Source organism: Maylandia zebra, linkage group LG5 (genome assembly GCF_041146795.1).
Source record: "Maylandia zebra isolate NMK-2024a linkage group LG5, Mzebra_GT3a, whole genome shotgun sequence".
Taxonomy (NCBI): domain Eukaryota; kingdom Metazoa; phylum Chordata; class Actinopteri; order Cichliformes; family Cichlidae; genus Maylandia; species Maylandia zebra.
The window spans coordinates 31363675-31379337 of record NC_135171.1 but is presented as its reverse complement, the minus strand read 5'-3'; the positions used below and the strand labels follow the sequence as shown (position 1 = coordinate 31379337).

Sequence of the window (15663 nt, the reverse complement as noted above, 5' to 3'; positions counted from 1 at the left end):
TTTATTATATACTTTACATGCGGAATGTGATGTTTTAGTATGAACTGTTTCTGTCCTCTTAGCTGCTGCAGCATCTTTATTACGCTGTCCGCAGGCCTAAAGCAAATTAAAGGTGACTGGGTCACGTTTTCTTTGCTATTAATTGAAGAAATTAAGCCAACACATCACGCATACCTAAAACAGCAACCCAGTTGGGATGTCTCTGGTGACCTTTTGTAAATATTAACTGGATTTAACTACTAAAATGTGTGATTTGGGGTTATTTTTTTTAGTATGTGTGTTACTTCGTTGTGCATCCTCTTGAGTGCATATGAGCACAACGTGCTTATTTATTACTTAAAATAAAACTAACAGCTCGACATCACTGACTCCTAGCTACACCCCTGTGTTCCACTCTGATATATGGCCATTTAGGACTCTGTGAGACATAAGTATGGTCCTGAATTTGGATTTTGCCTTAAATTAGAATTAATAACCTCATAACTGCAATTTGACCTGTGATTTTGGAGCATTTAGACTTGTTCTGAACTTGTTTGCTTAACTGCACTGTGGACTTGTTGGGCTTGATTGTGGAGACTGTGGACCTGTAGTTCCTGACCAGGGACTCTAAGTCAGACGTGTGACTTGAAAAGCAGATATGAGCATCAACCAGTTTTTTGAATCTTTTGTCATATTTAATTTTGCTGATGTTATTCTGGACTTTTTTCTTTGGAGAAGAAGTTTAGATTTCCCAGCTAGGATGTTCAGCTTGTATCTCTTTCACTCTTCACTGATCACAGTATTATTATCTTATAATAATTTTAGAAACTCTGCTCTTCAGACAGAAGCTGTGTGTTGTTATAAGATCTTCATGAAGCTCATGAAAATCATTAAAGGTCCAACCAGCAGGGGGTGCTGTGTCCTTTATCTGCTGAAACAAGCCACATCCACATACCAGGGTTCATTTAGAAAATGGATGAAATAACAACACAGCAGCACAGCAACCAGCCAATCAGCACCAATTATTCTCACTACCACAGAAGCTCTCTTCTCTTCCTGTCTACCCAACATTGATCTTACTCTCTCAGTTTAATCTGTGTGTTTGTCTTACTCACGCTGGGAAGATAAAAAGCACATCCCCACAAAATGAATCATTAGTTTTAACTGTGAATATCTGGCTTAAGGTGGTTAGACTCAAAGAAATTAACATTAACAGCCTGAAATGACTGGGACAACTTTGTGTCTGCGTTTTTCTCTGTGAGTTTGAGAGGATTGTCAGCCCTGTGACACATTCACCATAGGCTAAAGAGAAGAAGCTTGAGCTCATGCTTCCAGAATAACAACTCACCCCTCCTCCCTCTAGCTCTCCTTCATCTGAGCTCTTCTGTGTGAGTGTGTTTGTACTTGCACAGCTATCTGTGTGAGGACCAAGCTGAGGTTTTAGGCTACGGGAGCCAGGACATTTTGAAAAGCAAAGACAAACTAGTAAGGGTTTGGCATTTAGTTAGGAGGGTGAGGTTATGTAGCATGAAAACTGGAACGAGGAGGAGCAGGTAGCCCAACTCTCCAACGTAAAATGAACACTTGAAGACATCTCTACACATTTGTTTCATCTTTACACATGCACAAATGTAGCAACAGTTGGTTTTAGGGAAGTAACTGTGCAGTGGTACTATTTAAATCAGTGTACAATGTTTCCCTAGAGCACCTCCTCTGTGGCAACCTCATAATGAGACTTCAAGAAGTTGCAGTAAACTTGTAACTCCCTGTAAAACCGCAATGCTGTTTTGAAATCTCTTGTTTATACACATGTTAAACCCATGAATGCCAGCAGTAAAACCTCTCAATGCACCAAAATGACATATATACAACATACCTTATGTGTAGAACTCAAAGCCTGGGGGTCAAATCTCACCTTGCTCACATTTAAATTGTATTCTCCAATGTAATTTGGGATTTGGATGATTTTATGTGTATTTAGAAAAACTTCTGGGGTTTCTATGTGAATATCCGTTATCAGCTTTTTTTAAACATTTCAAGTCACTGCAACCCTATTGACTACAGCTCGTCACTTTGATGAGCAACACAGTGAAAAATCACAATTTATAATTGCAATGATAGCAGTTTTACCTGACTTTTTAATATGGATTAATATCTTAACATTCACCAGGTCACTGGAAACTTGTTAGGATTAGTGTTGGATTGATTGTTGTTTGTTGCAGCCATCTGTGAAATAGACACGTTTTCAGAAACTAGGAGATGTGACCTTTCATAGGAAGTCTCATACACAAGTTTTTTCATTTGGGTGCTCCAAACATGGGTGGAGTCTAACCGTCTAAACTCTAACCCTACATGGGCTGCCGGTGATTTGACAATTACAGAGGTTAATGCTTAACAATAACTTTTCCCACCTCTCGGTGATTCTGCATAGACAAGTCATATCAATATGCATAATGTATTATTTCAGTTCATATCAAGTCAGTTTGATTTATATATCACCTCTAAAAAAAGGTGAGTGAAGAAGAAGTGTTATATAAGAAGCCCCCAGCAGCCTAAGCCTATTGCAGCATAACTAAGGGGGGGGGGGGTTCCGGGTCACCTGATCCAGCCCTAACTATATGCTTTATAAAAAAGGAAAGTCTTAAGCCTAATCTTAAAAGTAGAGATAGTGTCTGTCCCCCGAATCCAAACTGGAAGCTGGTTCCACAGAAGAGGGGCCTGAAAACTGAAGGCTCTCCCTCCCATTCTACTTTTAAATACTCCAGGAACAACAAGTAAGCCTGCTGTGTGAGAGCGAAGTGCTCTAATAGGGTGATATGGTACTACAAGGCCATTAAGATACGATGGGGCCTGATTATCTAAGACCTTATATGTGAGGATAAGGATTTTAAATTCAATTACAACCATATTAATCAAAACTTTACTACTATGGTAAATGGCCTGTATTTGTATAGCGCTTTACTAGTCCCTAAGGACCCCAAAGCGCTTTACACATCCAGTCACCCACCCATTCACACACACTGGTGATGGCAAGCTACATTGCAGCCACAGCCACCCTGGGGCGCACTGACAGAGGCGAGGCTGCCGGACACTGGCGCCACCGGGCCCTCTGACCACCACCAGTAGGCAACGGGTGAAGTGTCTTGCCCAAGGACACAACGACCGAGACTGTCCAAGCCGGGGCTCGAACCGGCAACCTTCCGATTACAAGGCGAACTCCCAACTCTTGAGCCACGATCGCCGATACTATTAGTCAGACATTTACTTTTGAGCACGATGGTTATGCACATTCAGCAGGCCATGCACCAAAAATTTCCCTTTCTGCTGTCTGAGTTGTTGAAACTTGATTTGGCATTCACGTGAATGATCTTGTTTGGGAATTCCTTTTGTTCCAATTATTCCTGCCACCCAAGGAAAGCACCATTCCTTGAATCAACATCTTCATGACTGTTTCCATGAATATATAACTTTTTTCCCAGTATATACCATTTCACTTTGCAGTTCAAATTTGGAAACTAAAGCTTCTCTTTAAAAACACAAACTCACAACCTCGCTGGTAGTTTGGCATTGCTGTCAGGCAGTGTGTTTTTCTGTGTGCCGATTGGCTCTTGTGTGTGCACTCAGCAGGAAAGTCTCCACCTCCACAGCAGACAGCTGTACTTTTCCACTCCAAACTAAGGTTAACATCCAGCTCCATCCACTCCTCCTTCTTCTCCTCCCTCCTGAGATCCATCTATTCACAACACATACACCCCCTCCTCAACCACCCCCCACACAAACACATACACTGAGCTAATGGAGGTTTCTTCCAGGGCGTTTGGTATGAAAACCAACCGCAATGACTGAGGTTATTTTCTGATTGGTTAAAAGTTTTGGTAGAGGAAAAAAAAGACAGCTCATTTTGTTTTTCTGGCAGAGGTTGTGAAACGTGACAGTGATTTCATCTTCAGCATTAGTATCAGTTTAAACCTCAGAGAAAAAACCTACAAAGATCACATTTTCCATCTGGATTTACCCTTTACCCTGTTTTTTTCAGAAAGTTTCAAAACAGCATTAGAGATCCTTGTTTTCTCTAATAGAGTGGTTTTAAATGTTGGCTATCAATCTTAGATTAGAAGGAGCTGAGAAAGCTGGACAAGAGTTAAACAACACAAAAGAAGTCCCAAAGAATAAACACGTCCTGTTGTATTACTGCAGGTTTTAGACTGTGTGTGAGTAAACCATGGTTGTGATAACATGGTGCCTTTTATAACAAGAGACTGATAATTATTATAAGTTCTGTTTTTTAAATTTGATAGTAGAGAGAGAGAAAAGAAACAAAAGGAAGCGAGAACGTGATGAATGCTTGTTTTTTTTTTTTTTAGTCTTTCTGTCCATGCAGTCAGAGGTGTCTCCAGGATTTTTTCAATAGGATGACATCAGGGAAACAATGACAAGGTGCTACCCCACATACAGCTTAGAAAGGAAGTGAGAAGACATTATTAACTAAGTGAAGTGCTTAGACCCTTCACTTACTGAAAGTCAGACGTTTTGGCATCAAAAGGTTCTGGATGCACATAAAGTAAGTAAGTAGTCATAATGCAGACAAGCATAAAGTACATTGTGGTGGTGGTCATATTAGATCCTAATTATTGATTCATTAATATCAATTTCATATTACAACTGGAGATGATTTTAATTACTTTTACACTGCTGAGTAGCTTTATTGAAGTAACTAAAGCTTTAAAAATATGACGTAAGGAGTACAAAGTACAATATTTGGATCCAGAATATAGTGGAGAAGCAGGAGAAAGTAGAATAGCATACAAAGACCTAAATAAAGGACACTGAAGACTCTATTTTAACTTCTCTGGTTCTACTCATGGCGTTAAAAGAAAAATGATATTTTGGGGAAATCGTTAAGACTAAGACAGAGGAAAAAAAATACAACCTTGACACAGACAAAATGGTAAGAAAAGTTGTGGCGAAAAATGGTGTCCACTCTATTAATGTAATCAAGAGGACCAAAATGCAGTAAAGCCAGCCCAACGTTCTTTTAGGATAAGCTGTGTTTATTCTCAAGAATTGTTTTATATATTTTACATATGTGTACAAAATGTTGAGGAATGATATTCAGTGGCTTGCTGTTTTCTGGCTGTGACTTCTTACCATTTATGGTATGATACACTATTATAGTTATTATGAATTGTACTTTATACTTTATACACTTCATATATTTAGTATATATGTTTAGATGGGTGATTGTTCATTGTCACATGGACTGAAATATTGTGGTATGTTTACCTCTAAATCCTTATGGTTCAATTAAAAACTGCATCCACGTGACCCGACATGAACTGGCTCCAAACTTATTTTTGCACCAAACTTCACGTCTTAACTTTTACTTTAAAAAATTTCAGAAAACTGGACAATTTGAAGACAAAAGAAGTGTCAGGCCAAAAGAAACCAACGTATGTACAGAGGACGTCAGAGAGAGGTACAACACTGTCTACAGCCCTGTGAAACGCGGTTTGGAGCTGCATTTCAGCCACGGTTGTTGGGGATCATGTTGGAAAGCATGTTTTTGGCAACAGCTTCATTTTCCAGCATAAACTATTCCTGAAAAATACTTAAAGAAATTCCAAAAAAGGCTGTTTTTCCTTTTCCATTTATGTTTGTAGATGTTTCAACAAATCTGTTTCAATAAATGAGGGGTAGCCCAAGACTTTTACCCAGTACTGCACATGTACTACCCATGTAGCTCTCACATTAATACACTCAACAAAAATATAAACGCAACACCTTTGTTACTGCTCCCATTCCCCATGGGATGGACGTAGAGACCTAAAATTCATTCCAGATACACAATATAACCATCCCTCCCAAACAGTGGTCACAAATCAGTCCAAATGTGTGGTAGTGGGCACATCTGCCATATTGAGATAATCCATCCCACCTCACAGGTGTGCCACATCAGGATGCTGATCTGACATCATGAGTAGTGCACAGGTGTACCTCAGACTGCCCACAACAAAAGGCCACCCTGGAATGTGCAGTTTTTTGCGCTAATGGGGGTCTGGGGACCCAGTACCGGTCAGTATCTGGTGTGACCACCATTTGCCTCGTGCAGTGCAACACATCGTCGCATGGAGTCTATCAGATTGTCAATTGTGGCCTGTGGAATGTTGGTCCACTCCACTTCAATGGCTGTGCGAGGTTGTTGGATATTCGTGGGAACTGGTACACGCTGTCGTATACGCCGGTCAAGCACATCCCGAACATGCTCAATGGGTGACATGTCCGGTGAGTGTGCTGGCCATGCAAGAACTGGGACATTCTCAGCTGCCATCTGCCCTGAACAATGTGAACCATGATTCATCCGTGAAGCGCACACCTCTCCAACGTGCCAGACGCCATCGAATGTGAGCATTTGCCCACACAAGTCTGTTACGGCGATGAGCTGGAGTCAGGTCAAGACCCCGATGAGGACGACGGGCATGCAGTTGAGCGTCCCTGAGACGGTTTCTGACAGTTTGTGCAGAAATTGTTTGGTTGTGCAAACCAATTGTTCCAGCAGCTGTCTGGGTGGCTGGTCTCAGACGATCTTGGAGGTGAACCTGCTGGATGTGGAGGTCCTGGGCTGGTGTGGTTACACGAGGTCTGCGGTTGTGAGGCCGGTTGGATGTTCTGCCATATTCTCTGAAACGCCTGTGGAGACGGCAATATGGCAGATGTGCCCACTACCACACATTTGGACTGATTTGTGACCACTGTTTGGGAGGGATGGTTATATTGTGTATCTGGAATGAATTTTAGGTCTCTACATCCATCCCATGGGGAATGGGAGCAGTAACAAAGGTGTTGCATTTATATTTTTGTTGAGTGTACAACAGGGTGTAAAAGTAGAATTTATGGCAGAGCTGCTGCACTGTATTGCATTAGTCTGGAGTGCTGTTGTTAAATAACTATTTCATAAGGGACTGTTGTAATTGTCTGTGTAGATTCTCAGTCATCCAGATTGTGTTAGTCTTGACAGCTTGAAAAAAAGCAACTGGACTTCTAAGTATATGGCAGCATTAGGTACATTATAGAGTAGAAATATATCCCAAACTACAACTTTAACCTCTCATTTCCTTTTATTTCTACATTATACAGTAATTGCTTAGTACCAAAAGGCTCTAGATAATACTGAGTGAAAGAGTTTTAACATGTAGTCATTTAGGAAGCCGAAAATGTGGAAACAGCAGATTAATCCCAGTGGTTTTAAGGTGGATACTCTTACATGGTTTTGTATACCTCATCTAGTTCTGCTCTATTCAAATGCTTCATTTGCAGATTTGTTATATGATCATCACTGAGTCACTTGAACAATTGAGCACTATCCCCGACTCTTGTACAAATCTTCTTCATTCACACACAATGACATGATTCAGGACTATAAAAGAGAGAAGGGGATCATTCACAGTGTTAAACTTTATCCAGACACACAGCATGTAGCCTCTGCTATTTCAGGAATACCTGCAGGGCATGTGTGTTTATGTATGTAGGAGTGTCAGTGATCTTTCCAACCGTCGTTCATTCTGTAACTCTGTCTGTACTTGTTGTTGGATGACTGCCCTTTCACCACAACAGTTCATGCTTCTCAATATCTGACAAGTGTTGTTGTCTGTTAAGTTCCACTATGAAACTTAAAACTGAGAACATTTTCAAACACGGTGTTCGCTTTTCTCAGCTAAAGAGCTGGTGCAGTTTGGCCCTGGCATTAGTGTCAAAGCAAGATAAGGTTTAATGAAAATTTGAGTTGAGAAATGAAGTGCGTCAGCAAGCGTTCTTACAAGTGTCGACAGATCCATGTGTTTGTACGTGTCAGCAGATTAGCATCGGTACAGCTAGCAGTAGAAGTGTTTGCAGCGTAATGATCTACTTTTTGTAATTTGCCACAGCACAACTTTCTGTGGCCTGTGTGTGTGTTTGTGTATGTGTGCGTTGGTGTGTAACTGTTCACATTTGCTTCCTGTTTGGCTATGTAAGCCAACCAATCAGAGTAAGCATTGCACAACAAGAAGTCATGTTAGGGTAAAAGTTGCTGCTGGCTGATAGCAACAGGAGCTGAAGGTACAATAGAGACATTACATTCAAAGCAGGCTGTGACCTTCCACTGTAACCCTGAGCAAGGCGCTGAACAACCTGTGTGTGATAAGATAAGCATGGTGCAAACACACATGCAAGTCGATTTGACTGCGTTTGTGCTCTTGGTTAACACAATCCCCAGTGTCAATTCTGTGCATGTCAGCTGATCTGCAGGTCAAAGGTCAGACTGAGATGGTTAAACTAAAAAAACTTCTAAATACTCGAAAACTTCCACTCTGTACATTTCAGGGAGCTTTTTAGTGACAGATGAGTCCTTCTGGAGCTGCAGAACAAAAATGGATTTCTCAGGGTAAATATGTCTTCATGTTAAATAATCTCGTCTTAAAACAAGTTCCTTTTTTTGTGTTTTGTTTATAGTTTTTAGAATCACGTGCGAACTGGAGCCTTTCCCAGCTGACACAGGGTGAGAGGTTGGATACACACTGGACACCCGCCAGTGTCTGTCTTTCATTAATCCATATTATGAAATCTGCCGCAAAACTCAAAAAGCTTTACGCAAAAGCCTCATTAAAATGGAACGATTCTACATTGGAAAAGTCAAGAAGATAAAATATACCATACAAAACATAACAGACTGAAAAAAATATCAACAAAAAAGGGCTTGGGGAGCCCTTTTTTTCAGGATGCAGAGGCTATTGCATATGTAAGCTTTAAGAACAATAATAAAAAGCCCTTGACCCCTCTCATAGCTCTGTTCTAGTCTGGCTGGGAATGGAAAGGTTGGTACTTTACAGTCTACAGCTTATAATGTTTTGTAATCTCTTGTGTTTCATCTTGAGGATCTGTCTCATAGGTCCTCAGATTGGAAATGTAGCAGCTTTACTATTAAATGCATTTATAATATAGCTTTATGTTGCTTATTCATTGCATATTTCTGAATCATCATCCTTTATGTATTTTTATGCACTCCTTTTCATCTTCAGTCAGAATGAATCCACATTAGAGGAGGTTGAAAGTGGAGCTAATATAACTATTTGTCTTAAAAGACCCAAAGAAAAATAACTACATACTGAATAAGTTAAACAGGGGCCACAATTAGCCTTAAGTAGTCTTCACTATTCAGTTTAATAACTAATTAAATCCAGTTATGACACAGAAAAGGTAAGCACACAGCTAGGTTATCCCAGCTGGCACCTGATCTGCAGACATCACTGCATTCCCAAGTTCTCCAAACCATTGACGTAGGGAAGGTGACGAGTGACGAGACACCAGACCGGCTTCCCTGACATTTCAGAAGATAAGTATAGGTTCCAGAAAGCTGCATGCGTAAACCAGGAGGTCATTTAATGTAGGAGAAAAGTCTTGTTCACGCAATCTGTGCCTCTATTCTTGAAATTAACACCATAATAACATCCGTAATGTAATACATGTTAATGAGTGATTACTCATTAACATGTATTACATTACAGATGTTAATTTCAAGAATCACATTTTTAAGGATAAGACTCTTAAATGGAAATACTTGGTTGTAGATTCTGTCTCTTCCTGCTTCTCACTGAAAAACTTCAATATAATATCTGCCTACTCTCTATCTCATTTAAAATAAATAGACAAAAAAAAAACAAGAAGTTGAAGCATTTGGACCTTTCTATTTTTATATGCTGTCTAGTGTATCGTGTTCACCTTTTCTGTAGTTGCTTCTCACTCTCTTTGAAGAGCAGAATATTGCTCTGTACAAATAAGAGTGAAGAATCTGCCTGCTCCTCGCAGTTTGACCTGTTACCATTATTAGTTTATGGCACAGAAAGAGGCTTATACTTTCCTGGCTGTGCTGTGTGGGTGTGACCAGCTCCCTTCACTTCAAATAATCCACTTTAACGGATCTATAAACAGGAACACGCCGATTCTCCCTCCTTCCCGCTTCATTCCTGGTCTGTAAAATTCAAAAGTGGCCTTTATATGGGAAATGTGAAAAGTAAATTTTGGTATGGACTTAAACAGCAATGTGCACACACGCTTTTAAAATCAGGATCTTTAATTTGGTTCCTATACACATCAGATCATTATGAAGACTAACTCTTGATAGAAAGAACCAGTTGAACTGACTCTACCAGCTGAGGTGGGGTCTGGTCAAAAAGGGACCTGATCTACAATTCTCTCAGGTCTGGGAGCAGCCTAACCCTAACCCCGAGGCAGGAGAGAGCAAAAAAGGTGAAGTAAAATTCAATAAATAAAGAATGCTGTGATCCAGGACCCGACACGTTCTGTGATGCCCCTCCCACTTCGATGTCCCCGGGGCCCCGTCTGTGTGTGCTTTCTTACTTTTAGTTGCGTCTCTCTCCAACAAACACAACACCCACCCAAACACACCCACCCAAATCAACATTCACCCTCACAGTGGAAGAAAACATGAATATAGTAATGTTGCTGTTTTCTTTTTCTCTTTTCCTGTGTCATCTACAAATTTCTGAGCATTATTGAAAAAATGTGCTGTCATTTAGTGACTTATTTTTCCTTTTGTATGGGGGTAAAAATAATCTGCAGAACTTAGATGTCCTGTTGCTCTGTGAACATTCAGAAAGTGCAATTGTTTGTTAGACAACATCTCTAAATGTGATTCTATCTACTGACTTCTGTCAACGTGGCAGATTTTATCTTCAACTCTTACATGCTGTCAAACTTTGGTTAGAAATTCATGTGTAATGCAATGAAAACGCATTTGAACTCTTGAAAACAAATGCTGGAGAGATGTGTGTGCATTTAGCACCTTGTTTTATGATGTGTTAATAAATTTGCCTGCAGCTGTATGTCACTGTTGCACTAAGAACTTGATTTTGGGGTATTTATACGGGATTTTATAATGTTTTCTTTAATTTGTGACAAATGTGTCTCATGTCCTGTTTAAATGGTTTGAATGCTTGTGATGCAGATTTCATGAATTTATTTCATTCACCAATCTCTCTTCCTCGCTCACACAGTCTCATGTGAACTCTTACAACAAATCTGACCATTTATTTTACAGGGTCTTATTCGAGCTGTCCTAATGACACAGTGACACACTGCCTCTACAGGCTCTTAGCATTCATAAAAACAATCAGCCCGCTTTATATTATTCAGATATTTATTGGGTTTTTGTTTTATTCTTTACAGCCAAATGCTTTTGTCACAGACAATGTTCATCAGCCAATCACCTCAAGCCTAATCCAGTCAGCTCGAAGCCGATTGGCTGTTTGGGTTCACTCCCACCATCCAGCCCATTTCCTTTTGTGTATAACAACAATAATAGAAAGGAAGCACTTTACAGCACCCAGACACACGGTACATAACCACACATTAACCAGTCAACAACAGGAAAAAATAAACCGTCTTAACTCAATTTAAGACAGGAATCCGCAAAAGTTACGTTTTAAACCTGGAAGAATACCAGCGGAGTGAGACAATTTAACCTATTGTGAGTGCGGTTCTCAAAAATACAAAGAGGCAGTGCTTTGCAGGAATGATTGAAAAAAAATTACACTCAGTTTAAAAAAAATAAGTTAATTTCTGCTGGAAACCAGTTGAATCATTCCATCCTGCAAGCAAATTCTCCAGATGTTAAGGCTGCCTGTCGTTAAAAAAGAAGAAGAAAGGAGACTTTTCTTTCTGTGAACATAAAGCAGGACAAACCTGAGCAGGTTCAGTCTTGGTGAAAACAAAATGTCCGCCTGAAAGTTTCCCTTCAGGGTGTCAGGATGTCATAGAACTCAACAAAGTCCTTCTGCATGAAATTCTGGCTCTGCATAAGGTCGTCTTCAGAGGGGAAATATTGCATGCTCTCCTCTTGGAGACGCAGACTGCTTTCATGCAGAAGCAAGCTGCCCTCGTGCATGCACAGAGGGTCCTCGTGCAGTACCACAAACGGTCCCGGAGGCGATGTTGAGCCGTATGGGTTGGGACTGTCCAAGAGGGCTCCTCTGGCATTCTCCAGGACGCCCAGGTATGAGTCCATGTCCGTCAGCTCCATGTCGCTGTCGGAGCTGCAGCCGCTATCGCTCCCCACTGAGTCACAGCGCATGTGCAGCATCTCGTACTTCTCATGCATCAAAAACTGGTTGGTGTTCTTGGGGGCCTGCATCCCCCTCACCCTCTTCCCCTTCACGTTGACGGGACGAAGGGACAGCGCCGGCTTCTGGTGGTGTCGGGGATGATGATGGTGGTGGTGATGTTGATGATGGTGATAGTGGTGGTGGTTGCGCCCTTTCGGCCACCCTCCTCTGCTCATCCTCCGCCCCTGCAGGCGCCCCCTGCAGCTCTTGGACCAGCCGTGCTTCTTGCGGCCGTCCCTCTGCAGAGCCTCGTTCCCGTCCTGCAGCAGCTTGGGGTGTTCGCAGATACTCCTGCACATCTTCTCTGAGAGCATTTCCTTGTTTCCTTTCCTTTCTTGATGTCGCCTCTCAGCTACACCTCCTTCACATCCTCCTCCTCACTCGGTTGCTCACTCAACAACAACAATGCGAGGATCGTTTCTCGATGTGTGGCTCAGATCACAAATGACCCTAGTCTACCTTTTGACTATTTTTTCACTTTTTTTCTTGACCTCTGGCTTCGGCTGGTGCATAGCCTCCTCTGCCTCCCCTTGCAGCAGCAGCTTGTCTGCTCGCTTGGCTCTCTGTAACGCCCTTCTCTGTCTCTCTAATGTCTCTTTTTTTCACCCCTTTCTGAAAGTGAAATCAGCTCCTTGCAGCTCTGATTAGTGAACTGAAGTGAGCGGGGTAATAGTTTTGAGAGTCGTCTCGCTGATTTTAAGGTGTTTTTTCTCTGAGTTAAGTCTGTAGCAACATCAAACTGAGCGCTTACCATCACTGACTGTGGAGCTGCCGTCTTCTCGGTGTTATTATAAGGAGCTGGAAGATTTCATTTGCGTAGAAGGAGGCGGGGGGAGATGTCATTTCACGCGTCTCCGTTTCCCATTTGAAACATTGTAATATGACATATGTTGTCGGTCATTTATTCTAAACCTCAATGTAAAGTACCTAAATACCGATATGAAGCTACTGTAGCTATGTTAAAAAGATGTGGTGTGACACACAGAAAGCATCCTCCCCGCCGAGTGATGGTTCAGTCCGCCTTAGTTTTGGCAGTTGAAATCTGATGCCCAGCTGCTGCTGTTCCTTCTCCCCCGCCCCCTCCCCATGGAAAGACAGTGGTCACGTACAGCTACAACAATCGGAGCGGACTGGAGTAGTCACCGTAGCAGTCTGACAGCCGTTATTTACGGCCTTGTACATGGACCATGCCCACAACAGTTCAGAGTATCACAGCATTACCGAAAGATCCGTCCGAGGACAGCAGTTTTCTATATAAACCACTGTAATTAATGGTAGCGAATAACTTTGTACGTATTCATTTGTGCTCTAAAATGGCTTCCTCGAAGAGAGCACACCAGTCTCACCACTTCGGTTCAAACCAGAGGTGTCAAACTTGGGGCCGACTGGGCCAACTGGGTTTCATTAATTCCCACAATTTTTCAATAAAGTTAATTTATTATTTAATTCTAGATCTAGGGTAGAACTTGTCTGTCCTTTCTTTTCCTGGGATCTGAAAATGATTGTGGAAAAACTGAGGAACAGGCTTGTTTTTCTTAACATGCTCCAAGGTACTCATTATCAGTCTTGTAAATGGGTAACTTATTCAAAATAATTAAGGATAATCTATGCAAGCTAGTTAGACAGCCTGGTTTAGATTGACAGCTTTGAAGAGGTTAAATAACAACTTTTAAGGTGGTCATATACTCCAAGTGTTGCTTTGCTCTGCACTTCTAAAGTAGATAAAGTTATGCCATAAACCCCTGCTTAACTTTAAAGGCTTTGACTAGATTAAAATAAAATGCACTGAGTAGGAGATGCTCTGTATCTCTTTGTACGTGTGTATAGTTACAATGAAAAGGCATTCGTCTTTTTCTTCAAATTCTGCACAGACTTTTACTTGCTTTTTTCGATCAACTCACCTTTTTAAAATATTTAGCGTCAACATGAGGTTGAGGTTGAAATCTGTTATTTTATCGTAATATGTCAACAACTACTGCAGGATAGGGTTGAAGAGACATTTTAAAACACTTTTTAAACACAGGATATACTGTTCGAACTGCAAGAACCTTGGTAATAATTTGATATCCAGCGCCATCATCTGGTCCAACATGTTCAAACACAAGCAAAAGTAACGGGTGCAAATACACGTGCAAACGGAGCGTACAACGTGTACTCCCTCTACCAGTGTGTTTCTAGTACAGCAGTTTAGGCCTTTATTTAAATTTAGTGAAATGTCTAGTAAGAATAAAAAATATACATATCCTTATCTGAAGTCTTGCTCAAAAACAAAACAAAACTTCAAAACTGTATGTTTTTTGTTTTTAAATTAGTTTTCCTGGTTATTGTTACTTTTGGTGTCTTTGAGTGTGTGTATGTCCTTCTTCTGTTAATTGTCTTAAACAGATCATGTAACAGTGTAATTGCTAGCACTGCTGAATGAACACTTGTGTATTGTATATATTCCACATCTTGGGAATATTTGTGCAAATAATTAATAACAGATTGTGTTAAAATGCTGTTCCGGAAATGATGGCCTGTCTTCCTAGAAAATGAAGAAGGTAAGCAAGGTAAAGATTACTGTCATTGTGAGCATGCCAACCTGTGAAAGGGCTGCTAAGTGACGTTTTAGATTTGTCATCTAATCAGAAGAAGAAAGGATGGATTTCATCTTTAGTGTTGACTGAAAAAAATAAGGAGCCCTTTAGAGTTGAATTCCTTTTTCATTCATTTTTTCACCACAGGCTCTCCAGTTCAAAATATGTGTATTTAATTTAATTTTAGTCAACAAATCAAACACAATGGAGGACCACATCAAGCCTGCAAATATGCTACAGCACAGTGACCCCTTGTGACCGTTAAATGGAGTGGCTTAAAACCAACTAAGGAAATTAGGCTTATCTTTAATGTAAGCTGTAGCTTTAATGTAACCCATCCAAGAAAATAAATGGAGATGTGTAGCAGAGAGTGTAGCAGACTTTTTTTTAACAAGATTGTTTAACACACCCCAGAGCCGTAGAAACTACACAGGGATAAAGCTGCTGAGCCATACCATGAATACGTGGGGACGAGCTGTTTAAGCTAGGTTAGGTTAGAGTGACTAGAATGGACAGGATTAGAAATGAGTACCACAGAGGGACAGCTCAGGTTGAGCAGTTTGGAGATAAAGTTAGAGAGACGAGGCTGAGATTATGTGCAGAGGAGGGATAGTGAATATACTGGACAAAGGATGTTGAAGATGGAGCTGCAGGCATGTGGAAAACAGAAAGACTACAGAGGAGATTCATGTGAAGGAGCCCATGCCGACTGCTGGTGTGGCAGAGGAGGGTGATGGGGATAGGGTGTGTCAAATAATTCGCTGTGGGGAAACCTGAAGGGAGCAGCTGAAACACGAATCGGGGTGATCAGTTCACCAAACAAGGCGTGGCTATAGTAATGACACATGCTCATCTCCATATTTTAATATAACATCATTTATTTATTTATTTTCAAGAATCAAGAAAAGAAAAAAGCAAACTTTTTTTTAAAGGTGACTGTAACTAAACAACTT

General features: G+C 40.9%; 1 protein-coding gene across 1 annotated transcript; it reads right to left on the bottom strand.

The window, feature by feature from the left end:
* Positions 1 to 11152: 11152 nt before the first annotated feature.
* On the bottom strand, positions 11153 to 12913 carry wu:fb55g09 (uncharacterized). Its single transcript, XM_004547381.4, has one exon. It carries the CDS (start codon positions 12446 to 12448, stop codon positions 11768 to 11770), a length of 681 nt encoding a protein of 226 aa, XP_004547438.1. The 5' UTR covers positions 12449 to 12913; the 3' UTR covers positions 11153 to 11767.
* Between the last annotated feature and the right edge of the window lie 2750 nt (positions 12914 to 15663).